The sequence below is a fragment of the Phascolarctos cinereus genome, unplaced genomic scaffold (assembly GCF_003287225.1).
Source record: "Phascolarctos cinereus isolate Bilbo 61053 unplaced genomic scaffold, phaCin_HiC Scaffold_2;HRSCAF=192, whole genome shotgun sequence".
Classification (NCBI taxonomy): domain Eukaryota; kingdom Metazoa; phylum Chordata; class Mammalia; order Diprotodontia; family Phascolarctidae; genus Phascolarctos; species Phascolarctos cinereus.
In genome coordinates, this window is record NW_027555625.1 from 234089458 (window position 1) to 234106727 (window position 17270).

Genomic DNA, 17270 nt, shown 5'->3' on the forward strand with positions numbered 1-17270 from the left:
GTCGTGTCAACGTTTTGTGACTCCATTCGGGGCTTTCTTGGCAAAGATACTGAAGCGGTTTGCCATTTCCTTCTCCAGCTCATTTTATAGATGAGGAAACTGAGAAAAACAGCATTAAGGGACTTGCCCAGGGTCACACAGCTAGTAAGTGTCTGAGGCCAGATATAAACTCAGATGTTCCTGACTCCAGGTCCAGAGTTCTATTGACTATGCCACCTAGCTGCCCATCACCTACGTACATTTCTCAGACATTTCAATCTGTATGTAAAATGAGCTCTTATGTTGTAAACTCAAGGGAGAGAAATAAGCATTATTTGTATGAATCATTTTAGGGAAAATTTACCTTCTATGTATTAGATATTAAGGAGGAGATCTGCATGCCCCAAAATAAGTAGATGTAAGAATATCATCCCCAATGCCCATTAATTGGGCAATGACTGAACAAGTTGTGGTATATGATTGTAATGGAATACTATTGTGCTATAAGAAATGATGAGCAAGAGGACTTCAGAAAAACCTGGAAAGACCTGTATGGTCTGATGCTGAGTGAAGTGAGCAGAACCAGGAGAACATTGTATGCAGTAACAGCCACATTGTGCAATGACTAATTTTAATAGACTTAGGTCTTCTCAGCAATACAAGGATCTAAGACATCTCCAAAAATCTCATTATGCAAAATGCTATCTACATCCAGAGAAAGAACTACAGAGTTTGAATGCAGATCGAAGCATACTATTGGCTCTTTCTTTTTAATTCTGTTTTGTTTTGTTCTTCTTTCTTGTGATTTCTCCTATTGGTTCTAATTCTTCTTTACAACATGACTAATGTGAAAATATGTTTAATAGGAATGTATATGTAGAGCCTATATCAGATTGCACGCAGTCTTTGGGGGTAAGGGGCAGAGGGGGAGAAAATTTAAAACTCAAAAGCTTATGGAAATGAATGTTGAAAACTAAAAATAAATTAATTTTTAAAAAAAGACAATGATTCAAGGATCCATGAGGAAAAATATTATCCACCTCCAGAAAGAGAACTGATGGACACTGAGTACAGATTGAAGCACGCTTTTTTCACTTTATTCTTCTTGTTTTTTTGTGTTTTCTTTTGCAACACTGAAAATATGTTTTGCATGTATGAGAATACATATTTCATATGTATAACATGTTTCACAAGTATAATAATTATCATACTGCTTGCCTTCTTAAGGGTAAAGGGAGAAGTGCAAGGTAGGGAAAGAATTTGGAACTCAAAAAATGTTTTAAATGAATGTTAAAAAATGTTAATGTAATTGGTAAATATTTAATCAAATAAATAAAAAGGTAGTTTAAAAAAATATCTCCCACCTGCTTCTTTGGCTCAAACAGGACTGATGAGAACATTTTAAAGATGGATATAATGAGTATGACTAGACATGCAAAGCAGAGCCCCATAGGAGATCCAAGAGACAGAGAGATGAAAAAGAAGCAGATCATTTTGCAAAAACTGGATTAGACTGCTGGATAAACTGAGCAAGGCTCTTAGGAACACCCATTAAAAGGTCTAAAAGTTAAGAGGTCAGGAAATAAACGGCCTGGTTCTGTGAGATTTATGTTAGTGGATCCCTAGGAGAAACTAGAACCACTGAGCTGAGATGCAGGTGACTATGGAAAGGGTGGTTTTTTGACCTTGAACCAAGGAGTGACCTTGGAATCAACAAGGAAGAAAGAAAATCCCATCTTCTACAGGAAGCCTTTCCCAATCCCTCTTAATTCTAGTGCCTTCCTTCTGCTGATTATTTCCTATTGGTCCTGTACACAGCTTGTTTGAACATAGTTATTTGCATGTTGTCTCCCCTACTAGACTATGAGCTCCTTGAGGACAGTGACTGTCTTTGTCTTTCTTTGTACCCCCAGTGCGTAACACAGTGCCTAGCACATAGTAAACATTTAATAAATGTTTACTGACTGACTGAATTAAACCTAAGGCACAGGACTATTGTGTAAATATCAACAGAATTAAGAGCAAAACTGGAAAACTCACATAAAACTACAGAACACTACCACTGAGACTAGATAAGCTGTAAGACCCTCTCCATCTCTATCATTCTACAGATGAGGAAACTGAGTCTCAAAAAGTAGTGATAGTCAGAACTTGAACTCAGGTCAACTGACTCCCAGTCCAGTGCCCCTTTACCTACAGCAGAACATCTATTAAAATTGGTCACCTTCTCTTCCCTCTAAACCTGCTTTCCTATAAAAATTCCCTATTTCTGCTGTGTACCACAATCTCCACCCCTACCCCCACCCCCTGCACTGAGTTCATAACCTCAGAGTTTATCTACTAAACATTTATTAAGTACTTACTATGTGCCAAGGCAGCTAGATGGTGCAGTGGATAGAATGCTGGACCTGAAGACTCATCTTGCTGAGTTCAAATCTGGCCTCAGATACTTACTGTGTATGACCTGGGCAAGTCACTTAATCCTGTTTGCCTCAGTTTCCTCAATTGTAAAATGAGCTGGAGAAGGAAATGGCAGACCACTCCCATGTCTCTGCCAAAAAAACCCCAAATGGGGTCATGATGAGTCAGACATGACTAACAACAACATGTGTCAGGCACTTTGCTAAGTGCTTTACAAATATTATCTCATTTGATCCTCACAACAACCCTGGAAAGTAGATGCTATCATACTCCCCATTTTATAGTTGAGGGAATTGAAGCAGACATAGGCCAAGTGACTTACCCAGGGTCACACAGCTCATAAGTGTCTGAGGCGGGATTTGAACCTAGAATTTCCTGACTTCAGGCTCATCATTCTGTCCATTGTGCCAACTAACTGCCTTCCTTTTTGCTTCCCATCAATCAAAAAGCATTTGTTAAACGCATACTGTGTGCAAGACACTATACTAGACAATGGGAAAACAAAGATGAAAGTGAAACCATCCAGGCATCTCAGGAAAGACATTTCACAGATGTGTATATAGGCATATATGAAACATACACAAAATGAATAAAAATCAATTTGGGAAGAGGAGGCACCAGTAATTGGAGAGTTTCCACCCTTGATCAATTCCACCTCCACTTTTTCACATCCATCTCTTCTCTATACCCACAGTCATCACCATGGTTCAGGCCCTTCACCTTCTGCTGCCTGTACTTCTTTAACAGCCTACTAATTGGTTTCCTTGTTTCTATTCTCCCCTTCTCCAATCCATTAGTTTAAACTGTCCTCCACTCTTAAGATACATTGCCTACTCATTCTCACCTCTCAGTGGGAAATCCTTGCCTTCAAGGTTCAACTCAGAACTTAACCTCCTCCATGAGGCCTTCCTTGAACTCCTCAATAATTGGTACTCTCTCCCTCATCAGTTTTTTCTTGAGTTATGTGTATTTGTTTATGCAATGTATTCCCTCCAGTAGAACAAAGCGTCTAGAGGGGAAGGATTGGGTTTCAATTGTCTTCATATTTCCAGTGCCTAGCTCAGTGCTTGGTATAGCATAGGAGCTTAAAAGCATATACTGAATTAACAGCCTGATAAGTTAAACCACATGTATTCAGTTTAAATAAGGAGACTAAATGCTACTAACCTCATCTGTAAATAATTTGTTCCCTTATGAAAGTTATAATTAAAAAAAAGTCTAGATATTATACGCCAAGAAATTATTAAGGAAAATTGCCCTGAAGATTTAGAACAAGGAGAGAGGAAGACAGTTCAGAACTTAAAATGTAACAAAAAATAAATTATATTTAATCTTAAAAATAATAATAATTGTTCCCTTCGACCACAAGCTATTTACCAGTGAAGCAGTTTCATATTCTAAATGTACCATGGTAGAAAAAGCCATTCCAAAAGGGGAACACTAGAGAGAAGTAAAAAGAAATGGGTAACCACTGACTTCTTGGGGATGGGGTGGCAGCAAAGTAAGGAATTGGGGCTATCAGAAGAGTCTACCAGCAAAGAAAATGTCAGAAAGCCTACTATTCAGGGTTGCCTCTGTTCTGTTTCGTTACAAGGCATCTTTAGAAATCCCAGACCTTGCTTTTCTAAATTTTCTCTGATTTTCTGGAATAAGCCAGCCACACAGGATTAAAAACTTAGATAGAAACCTGGTTTTCAATCAATACCTTAGGCCTGCTCATACCACCTAACTCCCCAGAGAAAGCAGGAGTTTAGCCTATGCAAAAAAGTATTTCCAGCTAGGAAACAGCCCAGCATGCAACACACCACATTACCTTAGTTAAAGGTTATTTTTGTTAATGATAAAAGTTACCTCTATTGATTATTTTTCCACTGAAAGCCCTTATGAAAATTTTGTCCCAAGCTCCTGTGTAGGAACAAATCCCTTCTCGAGACATTATACTCTACTTATTGTTTAGTTACTTTCAATTGCGTCCAATTCTCTGTGACCCCATTTGGGTTTTCTTGGCAAAGATACTGGAACAGTTTGCCATTTCCTTCTCCAGCCCATTTTACAGATGAGGAAGCAGAGGCCAATAGGGTGAAGTGACTTGGCCATGGTTAAACAGCTAGTAAGTGTCTGAGGCCACATTTGACTCTAGGCCTGGTTCTCTATCCCACCATGCCACCTAGCTGCCCATTCTAACTATCAGTTTCTAGGGAACTGAAACAGTCCATGACCTAATAGGACAGACACTTCCATAATGTTAAGAATGGAAAAGGTACATGGGGGAGGGAAGCCAAGGCACTTTTTCATCTCCCATCAGCCTCGCCCTGTGCTGAAGTTCTATCAGTATGTTCCAAAGTACTTAGCAACATCCACCTTCCCTTCCAAAGTTCAAGTTTGCAAGGCTGGTGCTCCAAAGGTATTTTCTCCTCCTCTGAAATACTCTGTCAAATCAAAGAGAATAGACCTCAACCAGAGGTTTTGGTTATTACCACACAAATCAAGCATAATTTGCCCAAGATCAAAATAAGTACTCTTTTACTAGTCCTAAAAGGAAAAAAAAAAGCCAACAATATTGCAACAACTGAACATAGTCTGTCCTATCAAATTATGCTTCCTGACAATTTGTATCAAATAAATTTCCTTAAAAGAAAAATTCTTAAGGCACAATTCATTCAATAAATCATTACTAAGTGACCACTACAGGCAAGGCCACATGCTGTGTGCTCTGATTTCCATACATTTTTCACTAATCTTACACTTTTATCAACTGCAACATAATTTTCTGATTCTATCCTCAAACTTTATTCTCTTCTTAAATTTACTCTGAAATAAATACTGGAATGGCACACAATATCTGAATTTCTGATCAGTTTACCCAAAAAAAGCAGCTTTTCTCCTCATAATTAGTCAATCCACTTTATCAAGCCTGTTTGAGATCATTACAGGAATGGCTTCAATAGTCTCTTCACCAAAGTAGAAAGTCTATACCCAAAATCAGTCCCACCACCTTTATTGCACCTTTCTCCTCTCTAACAAAAGAGAAAGACAGCAAGAAGGCGAAGACACACGCTTTTGAAAACTGTGTTCACTCTTCAAGTTTTCTATCTCTTTAAGTGGAAGGGTGAAACATCCCTGCCCTTCTTCACTCATGCCAGAAGGTCAGAAATCTACTTAAATTCATGTATGTGTTTTTCAGTTAGCTCCTTAAATCTCAGCTGTAAATGAAGGAATTGAATGAAAGGATCTCTAGGCTGCTAGTTGACAAAGTTAACTGAGTGACAGATTAGAAGCCTGGAAGACCTAAGTTTGAATCCTGTCTCAGACATTTACTAGCTCTGTCACCCCAGGCAAGTCATTTAACATCTCTCAGCCTCAGTTTCCTCATCTGTAACATGGGAATAATAACAGTATCTCACTGGGTTGTTGTGAGGATCAAATGAACAGCATATGTATAAAGCATTATGCATCAAACCTTGAAGCTCTATATAAATTATAGTTATTATCTCTTTCAGTTCTAAATCCCATTATTCTATAATCATTCTATGATCCATATTCCTTAGGAACAGGTTTTAGCTTAGGCAGCATCAGGTCCAAATTACCTCTGACAACTCTTTCCATTGAAAATGATAAGTGTTTTTCAAAAAGGGCCTGGGCCCCCAAACATTCTTAAATGTTTGTTAAGGAAACAACCTTAAGGATTAGAGACCAATGTCTGTAAAAATAAATAAGCACAAAGTCAGTTCCTGGAGAGAAGAGGCTGAGAAGTTTGTAAGTTCAATTTCTTCCTTAATAGCCTTCAAAAGCTCAGTGAGACCAACACTATTACCACTTCCAATGGTCACATTAATAAATACATCATGGCTCCTAAAAATAGAAAATGGGGTTTGCCAAAGTCCATTCAGAGCCACCCAGGAAAGTCTCATTTTATGGGAGATCACATGTCAATCGAGCTTCCATATGACATCCCAAACCTGTCTACACTCAAAAGGCTCCCTTGGTGAGTCAAGCAAGGCTAAAGTCTTCCCTCTGCCACATACCGGCTGTGTGGTCCTAAACAAGTCCCTTAACCTCTCAGTGCCCCAGGCAACTCTGTAAGACTTTTAAGTTGCAGAGGGGTAGAGGAAATTTCCTTTCTAAAGATTATCTACACCAATGAAATAACAGGTCTGGGCAATTTTTTTAAAAGGCTCTTGGCTCATAAGGATGGCTGGGTTAAAGTAACAAAGAATTCTTTGTTTTATAACACTGAAAGGTTCTTGAATAAACAATGTTAGTTTACTTACCAGGGGAACCCAGTATGTGTAAAGTGCTCCAAGTCTCATTTCAGAGACAAACTGAGAACAGGCCAAAAGTAAGAAGTAAAGATTGAAAAAGTATTTGAACTGATTAAACAGCACCTGTAATGAAAATAGAATAAAATATATATAAGTGGGGTGGAAGATTTGGGGGAAATTATGGTGGAAAAAGCACTGCTGAGGGAGAAAGATAAGGAAGGGTTATACAGTGACTAAACTCCTGAAACAGGCTCCAATGGGTTACTTTAATTCATAAGCATGACATAAAAGGCAATAAGCCAAAATGTCAATTCCTTTAAAAATTTGCAGCCATTCAACCTTGCAGGTGCCACTACTCCATGGGTCCTATTCAAGGAATGATTTACAGTAGGTAGTCAACATTGCAATGAAAAATGCTGAAGCCTCCTAGTACCTTCCTGGATAAGGCCTAAATGTCACTCCCCTACTGCATGGCTCCAGTCTTCTCTAAATAGACCCAATCCTTCAAGTGAGGGGTAAAGGAAAGACAGAACTAAGGAAGGAGGGGCTAGCCTCCATACATACCCCTGGAAGAAAGGTAAACAGGCTGTACTTCTGATTATTGATCACATTTCGAGGATACCTCTGGTCCCTTTTTTCTGGATGACCAAGCCAGACTGTTCTAGGCCGCGGATCTCCTCGGCCACAGCATCTTAGACAATCACAACACCTGAGAAAAGAATACAATCAGCTTTACAGAAGTGATTGGGCCCGCTGTTCTTACCAGACACGTTTTTTCCCTTAAGTCAGCCATACTGTCTCACGCAGGGTCTAATTTTAAGGGTCTAGCTTTGGGAGGACCAGAAACAGAGGCTATAATCCCAGAGCCCAACACTCCTTTATCCTTTCTGCTGTTGCTACCATTGGGGCAATAGGAGCACCATGGGCATGGTCGTCCAACATGCCATGGCTAGGGGTCTCAACAAGGGAAGCAAAGTGACAAAGACTATAGTGAAGTGGCAACACAGCCACTAATGTAGACTCTAAACCAAGTACATCCAATTTGTGATGTGTATATGGTTTTCCCTCTATAACAGGTAGGCTACGTGTGATAGGATCAGGATCCCCTCTTTTCTCTGAAACAAGGATTAGTTTTTCCTAAGATGCAACAAAGCTATCCCTGGGACTTTACTGACCCCTGCCTCCCTCCCCTGATGGAGCTTCCAGATCACGAGAAATAAAAATCACCCACAAGGAGTCAGCACCCTTCCAACTTATTGTACGTCTGACGACCACACAAGTTACCATACCCCGTCCTGCTGACCAGTGCATTGTCATAAGGAACTAAGGTGAGGCAAGTCCAGGGAAACTAAGTACAACTGTATCTTTGTTGCATATCTTTGCTGTATAAAGTAAACCTCATACATACATACAAAGTAAACCTTATTCTGTTAGCTGTTTAATGAGCTATGAGTGCCTCATTTCATCCTAACATTAAAAGTGAACTAATAGGGTACTTGGACCCATCTTTAACACCATGGAATTGTAAAAGTCTCCAAGGATAATCAGGCTCTGAAGTTCCTTTTTTAAAATAGGCTGAGACTAATAGAAACACACCCCAAGAATGTCATTGATAAAAGACAGGCTCCACATACATCAAAATATTTATAGCAGCATTTTTGTGTATGTGCTAGTAAACAACTAGAAACGAAATAGACGCCCATTAACTGTAAGAAACAATGGATATGAAGAAGACAAGCATGGAAAGATTTCCATAAATTGATTCAGAGTGAAGTAAGGAGAACCAAAAAGATAACATATTCAGTGAATCCAACAATGTAAATGGAAAGAACCATTACAAAACACAATCAAAAATGAATATTACAAAATCACAAAGGTCAAGAATGGTTTCAAAAAAAGACATAATGGGGCAGCTAGATGGCACAGTGGATAGAGCACCAGCCCTGAAGTCAGGACGACCTGAGTTCAAATTCAGCCTCAGACCAAACACTTGACATTTATTAGCTGTGTGACCCTGGGCAAGTCACTTAACCCCAACTGCCTAAATTAAGTAATCAATTAATTAGCTACAAAGGACATATGAATCTGCATCCAGAGAATGAACTGATAAGCAGAAGTATATGTAGAATGATTTTACATATATACAATATTTGTGTCTAATGGTAGCCATCTCTAGGGGGGGAAGAAGAAAAAATGTACATGAGTATTTTATATTTAAAAGGAATAGCAGGTTGTATATAATAGATTTGCAGTTTTCATGTGCAATCATCAACTTTTTTATCATACTATGTTATAGAAATGCTTGTTTCATTCCATAAATTAAAAGTAATTTTTTTAAAAGGAAGAATCCCACATACTGCATATAAACTGCCTGAGGTAGATAATGGAAGCACATGAACAACATTCAAGTAGGATGGGTGGGAAAAGATGGATTGAGATCTTAATCTCTGGAAGGCAATGGATCCAATAAAATGTTCATAAAACAGGAAAGGGGATAGTAGGTTTTTTTCTAGCAAAAAAAAACTTCGAGGGGAAAAATATAACAATAGCTCACATTCATATTGCATACTGCAATTTAAAAACCATCCTATGACTGACCATCCTCCTTTAATCCTTACAACAACCCTGTAAGATATGTAATACAAGTTTCAGCTTCTCCATAAGATAATAGAAATCTCAGTACTGAAAGTACTGAGATGACTCATTGTTTATCATAAAAGTTATTCCCTTCCTATGGCACTAAGAGGCTTTATGATTAAAGGTCAAGTTGTCACAGAAAGCTCCAAAGTCTTCCTCCAATTCCTTGTTGTGACAAGACAGAGTGGCACCATGAAGGAGCCACATATACACGAATATTGAGAGAAGCTCTTTTGGTGGAGGCAAAAAACTAGAAACAGAGAGTGCCTATCAGCTGAGAAGTGGCTAGGCAAATTACCATATTTCACTACATAATCCTTGCCATCATATAATCATCGCACCCTATTTTTTCAATCCAAAAATTGATTTATAACCTTTCATTGCATAATCATCACATGGCATAATTCTGTTCATCACAATGCTTAAAAGGTAAACAGAGAATCAATGTATACACCAGTGGCATATGGACAAGCATTTATCTCTTGCACATTGCAAGCTTCAAGCCTAGAATTCTCAGCACATGTGCACTGGCAATATATTTCTGAAAGCCAACTTGTGTGGTTTATTTAGAGCGCTGCAGTACCAACAGTATTGTCACTCCCCAACAAAGAGTCATTGGCACAAGTGGAACAGGTGGACAGGCAAAGCTGCCATGAGTAAGTCAGAGATATGGTAAGATTTGCATCTTCCTATGCTAGCTAAACTGTACAGTTCGTATGTCAGCAACAGAGTTTAATAATAAATGATTTTTAAGTAATACCCAGCACAATTTTTAAAAGCTTCACATAATGGTCATACCTCACTTTTTTACAAAAAATTTGCCATAAAATCTGCAATAATTATGCAGTGAAATACAGTATGGTATGTGATGGGAAGAGAATACCATTGTATCATTAAAAACGATCAAACAGATGGGTTTGAGAAACCTGAGAGAATTTGTGTGAACTGATTCAGAGTGAAGTGAGTAGAATCAAAAGATCCATTTATAGAATAACAACACTGTAAAGAAAACTCTAAAAAACTTAAGATCTCTTACCAATGCAATGACCAATTATGAGTCCAGACCCTGGTGATGATTTATGCAACCCACCTGACAGGTAAAAGATTCAAGATACAGAATAAGATGTATGCTTTTGGATATGGTGAATATGGGACTTTTTTTGGCTCAACTATACATATTTGTTATAAGAATTAGCTTTTTCTTTTTCCTTTTCCAATAAGGATGGAGGCAGGAGACAAAATAGATTTTTTAATTCAAAAAATAAACTTGAGATTCAAAAAAAGGTAAAACTTCATTCTCCCACAAGTCCTAGAATGCCAGAAAGCTCCTAATATTGGCCTAATGACAGTCTATGTGTCTGTCCTCAGAAGATCAATCCGGCTAGACAGACAGGTTCATCACCAAAGGTTGGCATCCAGGTAATGAATTACTGTGGCCTGAGCAATGCATGAAGACAAAGAGGGTTGCAATCTGCATCAGTGGAGCTAGCACACACATTAATGAGTACCAGAGACTTTTTAAAAAACATTAAGTGATTCTTCCAAAACCTCAAAGGTAGCAAGTATCAGAGGGGGGATTTGAACCCATGTCCTCTGGCTTCAGAGTCAATAGTCTTTCCACTATACCAGGTCTGTTCTTGAAATGAAATGTGAAAATACAAGGGGTCCCAAAATACTCTGTATGCATATTAACAGGAAAAGAAAGAATACTTCCCTTACTCTTTCCCCAAGAGTATGATGGATTGCTGGCTTTCTCTTCCCTGTCTTCTCCCTGGATAAAGCCAGAGAAGACACTTTCCAAAGGCAAACACCTTGGAGATTTGCCAGCCTGACCTGAAAGTTCAACAATCCACCGTTTCTCCCCCAATATCCTGAGAACCCAGCATGTTACCACCAACACGGTGAGCCATGTGGCCTATAAGGTCAGTCACACACATGGCAAGGAAACACCTGGGAATCTGGCATTATTATTAGATTTCTGGAATGAAAGAAAGCAGCACTAGGAACCCAAACGTAAAGGCAGCTACATCCAAAGACCTACCTGATGCTTAAGACCTAACAAGTAGATGCTTAAAAAAAATGTTCATTAAATTGAATCTCCCTTACCTGCACAGGGAATAATAATAATAAATAGCATTTATATGATACTTTAAGGTTTGCAAAGCATTTTATGTTATTTCATTTGATCTTCACAGTGACTCTGTGAGATAGGTCCCCATTTTACAGATGAGGAACTGAGATTAAATTTAATATACTGACTAATTGCTATTTGTCATCCTGGCTAAAGCTAAGAAAAAAATAAGTCTCCATTTAAGCTAACCTCTTTATCTTGAGGTCTACACATTCAGTACTAGAAATGAGCTGCTCTTGATATGAGGTGTTTGAGTTCCTGAAGACCTGCCACCCTTCTCTAATGGAGATGTCTATAATTTCAAGGATGAAATAAAATGCTCATGCTTAAAAATAGAAATCTTTCTGCCTCTAATGTTACTGGAATAAAGGTCATTTTATTTCTGGAAGCTGAATCAATTTACTTAATTTCTCAGTTATGTAAAACCACAAATCTAAACGATTACATAAAAAAAATTAGCTTATATTTTTGCAGTGCTTTTCAAGTTCCTCACAACTCTGTGAGATACAATGAGCTAATATTGACATCCCAATTCTATAAATATGGAAATTTAAGCTCAGATATGTAAAAACTGAGAGTCAGGAAAGACCTAGAATGATTCAAATCTACCTTCAGATATTTATTAGCCATGTGACCACAGTCAATTAACAGTTCTATGCCAGTTACCTCATCTATTGGATAGATACAGACAAGACTTGTGATTTCATGGAAGCCCTCTGATGAGGAGGCATGCTGTACCAGAACAGGTTGGCCTCTTTTCTGAAATGTATAGACATAAGGAGTCCCCCAGCACTAGAACATTAAGAGGTTAAGTGACTTGCTTGGAGTCAGACAGCCAATGTGTTGAGTGCAAAGCTTGCACCCAGGTCTTCCTAGTTCCAAGGGCAGCTCTGTATCTACCATGCCCTACCACCATCAAGAAAATGGAAATACCTGTAGCATATACTTGACACGGTTGTGAGGTTCAGATGAAAAAATGTATGAAAAGTGCTTGGAAAACTTCAAAGCATTTGTCAGTTTTAATTAATTTTAATTGTCATCATTGATGTGACTTAAGTCATACACAGCTAATAAGGGATAGAGTCAAAGACTCAGTCACAGAACGTGAAAGCTGGTCACCTATCCAATCTCCTGGTTTTATTAAGAAAGAAACTGAAGTCCAGTTGGGAAAGACTTGCCTAAAGTCACAAAACTATTAAGTGGTACAGCTGAGACTGAGGTGTTCTGACCCCAACCTAGTATTCTTTCTACCACATCATCCCGCTTATACAAATATTATACAATTCAGTCACATACTCCTGTTAACAGAACTACTACTGCATTTTGCTAGCAAACACAACACTATACATCTCCCAAATCTCCTCAAAGAGATCTTCAAAATCCATTATCATGTGTCCTTTTCCCTCCCTGTGATTTAAACTTGAGTTTATCTGGATATTCCATAAGTGAAATATAGAAAGTCAACTGAAGGAGGACTGGTATTTATCCCTTTTTAGCAGACATCACTAGACAAACCACCTTGTTGAGACACACAAAACACAAAGAAGGATGAAGATCCTCCTGTGACAGAGTGAATTTGGAGGTGTCCCAATTGAGAAAAGTTATATCCAACTCAATGAAACATTCAACTTGCTTAAATACCTGCAGTAACAAATAATTCACTACCACATTAGCACTCGGCTCTCAAACCAACCATTCATTCAGGCCTTGTCCCAACCAAGTACCTTCTGCATGTTTACTATTTATTTATCTATCTGTTTGTTTTCGCTCTTTATATGTCTCCATATCTTTAAACAAAAATCCAAGTCTATATCATATGTCTTGTTGAAGGTGTCGCAGTCATACCTTTAAGGTTCATTTCTGCTCTAACATTCAATGAGGCTTAATTGTAAGTATCTGAAAGGCAAAGACTTAAAGCCTTCTGTAGCGGAAAGAGCAATGGAATTGCACTCAGGAAACTTCAATTTCAATCATGACTCTAACATTTAACAAGCAGTGTGACCATGGCCCTTTATGTTCCCTCTATGACATTCAACAGTCAGACAATAAGAACTTAACTAGTGCTTATCACATGCCAGCCAATCCACTAAGCACTAAAGACACATCGAAAGGTAAAAGCAGTCCCTACCCTCAAGGATCTCACAGACGACATGCTAACAATTATGTAAAAGCACGATGATATAGAACAAATTGGAAATAATCTTGGGGGCAAGCAATAGCATTAGGGGGATTGGAAAAGGCTTCTTGCAGAAGGTAGCATCTGAGTTGAGATTTGAAGGAAACCAGTAAATGGAGATGAGGAGGGAAAGAATTCCATGCAAGGGCGACTGCCAGTAAAAATACCCAGAGCCAGAAAATGAAGTAGCTTGTTTGAGGAACAGCAAGGAAACCAGTGTCAGATCATGAAAGGGAGTAAGGTGTAGGAAGAACCTCAGTTTCCTCATCTGAAAAACGTGTATATATTATATGTGTGTATATATACATATGCATATATAAAAATCTTTCATATAAAATCTTTGCCTTACTAACTCACAGGACTGTTGTGAGTTTAAGTGCTTTAAGATGTGTAAAATGCCACAAAGAGGTGGGGAGTTATTATTATTCATAATAACCCACTTAGTATAGTGCTTAGATCAAAATTGCATTATGATACAGTGGTTACAGTGCTGAACTTGGAAGAAACAAATTCAAACCTTGCCTTTGTCACTAGTCAAGTGACCATGACAGCAAGCCACTTAACCTTTTTTGAGACTCAGTTTGTAAAATTTTGTAATTTGTACAAAATTACCAAAAAAAACCTTATATGATAGTTGTTAAAAAAAAAAAAGGTATAAAATAAGGGTAAGCACAGCACTACCTCACCAGGTTGTGGTAAGACTCGAATAGCTAATGTACAGTAAGCAAAGCACAACATAAAAATCAACTATCAGCATTATTATTCCATCTTTTTCAAAAATCAGTTGCCTACCTCTAGCTCCTAATTCCCTTAGGATTTCCTCTTGTGTGGCAGTCACTCCCTCTGCCTGTCTCTGACCACTCCCAAGTCTTCAGATCAAGTCACCCATAAGAACACAGTTTTGTCTCACTTTTAACCACCTTATCTTAAAGCACTGGTTTTTGAATTTTTTGGTCTTGGGACTCCTTTAAACTCTTTTTATGGTTTTAAAAATTTAACATTTAATATTTTATTTGGCTCTTTTAAACTTAGAAATTATTGAGGACCCACCCCCCTCAATGGCTTTTGTTTAGGTGGGTTAGATCTATCCATATTTACCATATTAGAAATTAAAATGTCTTAGTATTATTATGAAAATAATTTTGCCTTGCAGTCCTTTGAAAGAATCCCAAGGACCAACCACTCTGGCAGTTGTCCTCAGACCACATTTTGAGAACCACTGCTCTAAGGGCAACATAGGCCAAAAGGAAACCTAGAGGACTGGAGTGAAAGTACTCCTGGGACCAAAGTTCCAAGAGTCTCCTCAAAAAAGAAGCAGAGTCTCCCTCTAGACTACTCCCTAGTTACTGCTTTGATATGCACCATACTCAGTAGTATGCCAACAGCAGCTGCCTAGGGGAGGAAGAGGTAAAAAGTTGAAAATAAATGTGATGTAAAAATGAAAATAATGTTAACATAAAATATAGGAGCCCATAAATTTGGAGAATGGCTGGAAAAAATTGGGGCCCATGAATGTAATGGTTTGTAAAAAATTATAAATGTGAGGAATTTACAGAAACATGAGTAAAGCTGTATGAACAACAGAACCCCCCAAAAAATATACACCATGACTATGGCAATGTAAATTAAAAGATCATTAAACGAAAAGTAAACTTGGAGGAACAAAAAAAACTGTTCTGGAAAATATATATATCTTTCTCCTAAACAAAGAGAAAGGGACAACTAAGGCAGAATATTACATACATCTTCTAACACAGTCACTAGTCACACTATATCTGTTGCTTTTGCTAACTATTTTTCACTGGCACATGAGCCAATTCAATTCCACAAAAGGGTTGTGAGCAGTAATATCCAGAAAGGACAGTGATATAAAAATAAAAGGCATCAATAAAACATATTTGAAAAAAATTAAATAGAAAGTTAATAGGACCATACATTTAGAACCAGAAGTAACCTTAAAGAATTTCTAGTCCAACAGACTAGGAGAAGGGATATTCAGAATGCATGCCATCTTGGGGTGAGGGGAGGGGGGAGATGGGGTGAAAATCTGGAATTCAAAAACTTTGTGGGAGTGAATGTTGAAAACTAAAAATAAATAAATTTATATTAAAAAAAAAAAGAATTTCTAGTCCAACCAAATCCTTGAACTGAGGCCCAGTGAAGTTAAGTGACTTGCCCAAAGTTGCAGGGCCCATAAATAACAAAGTCAGGACATGAAGCCAAGTCCTCTGACTCCAGACAATATACTCTTTCCAATATGCCAACAGCCAGATGGACTTAAGAGTTCAAATCCAGGCTCCACTTAAGAGTTTCATAACTGGGCAACTTACTTTACATCTATGAGCCTCAGTTTCCTTATCCGTGCACTGCAATACTTGTACTTGATTCCTCACAAGATTTTTTTTTTGCCAAAAACAACTTCATAGAAACAATCAATTATTTCACTAAACATGTTGACAAAAATGAGACAACATACCAAAACTTGGGGGATGAGAAAATTTATATCTCTAAATACTTTTATCAATAAAAGATGAGAAGGAAATGAATTGTGCATTCAACCAAAAAAAACTAGAAAATCCACAAATTAAAAACACCAAATTAACACTAAAATAGAAATCCTGAAACTCAAAGAGATTAGCAAAACTAAAAGCAAACATCCACTGAATTAATAAATAAAATTAGGAGTTTAAAAAAAAGAAAACTAAATTGCTGATATCAAAATTTTTTAAATTACAAATGTAACCAAAGAAAAAAATTAGTAGGAACTACTTTTCCAAATTATATGCCAATAAAACTAACAACCTAATTAAATGGATGAATATTTATGAAAATACAAATTGGCCCAGATTAACAGATCAGGAAATAGAAAACTTAACCCAATCTTAGAAAATGAAATTGAACAAGCCATAAATTAATTCCCAAAGGGAAAAAATTCAGGACCAGATGGACTTACAAAAGAATTCTATCAAACATTTAAAGAAAAATTAATTCCAATACTACATAAATGGTTTGGAAAAAAAACAGGAAAAGAAGAGGTCCTGTCAAATTCCTTCTATGATACAAATATTGCCTTGATACTTAAACTAGGAAAATTCAAAATAGAAAAAACTATAGAGCAATATCACTAATGTATATCGATGATAAATTTTTAAATAAAATATTACCAAAGATACTACAACAACATCACAATCCTCCACTATTATTAAGCTGGATTTATACCAAGAATGTAGGTTTTGTTCAATATAAATAAAACTACAAACAAAACTGGCCAAATTAATAGCAAGAACAACAAAAGTCATATAATTCCATCAAAAGATGCAAAAAAAGCTTCTGGCAAGATAAAACACTCATTCCTGTTTTAAAAAAAAAACACCTAGAAAACAGGAGAATATAAGGATCACTCCATAATATGACAAGCAGTAATTTTCTAAAGGTGAAAGCCAGAATTATCTGTAACATGAATAAGCTACATGTCTTTTCAGTGAGATCAGAGTAAAGCAAGGACATCCATTACCGTCCATTATCACCATCATTGTAAAATATAGTACTAGAAATGTTAGCTCATGCAATAAGACAAGAAAAAAAAATCAAAGGAATAAACAAAGACAAATAGGAAACAGAATTAACACCTTTTGCAGATGATATGGTGGTTTACTTAGGGAAC

At 37.4% G+C, this 17270-nt stretch overlaps 1 protein-coding gene across 1 annotated transcript in view; it reads right to left on the bottom strand.

Annotated features, from left to right (window-relative positions):
* ATP9A (ATPase phospholipid transporting 9A) overlaps window positions 1-17270 on the bottom strand; it is a 165092-nt gene that overhangs the window by 124547 nt on the left and 23275 nt on the right. Inside the window, exons 2-3 of the mRNA XM_020984234.2 lie at window positions 7227-7371; window positions 6672-6785 (exon numbers count right to left, since the gene is read on the bottom strand). Of these exons, the coding sequence (XP_020839893.1) occupies window positions 6672-6785; window positions 7227-7371 (259 nt within the window). The remainder of the gene's footprint in view (window positions 1-6671; window positions 6786-7226; window positions 7372-17270) is intronic.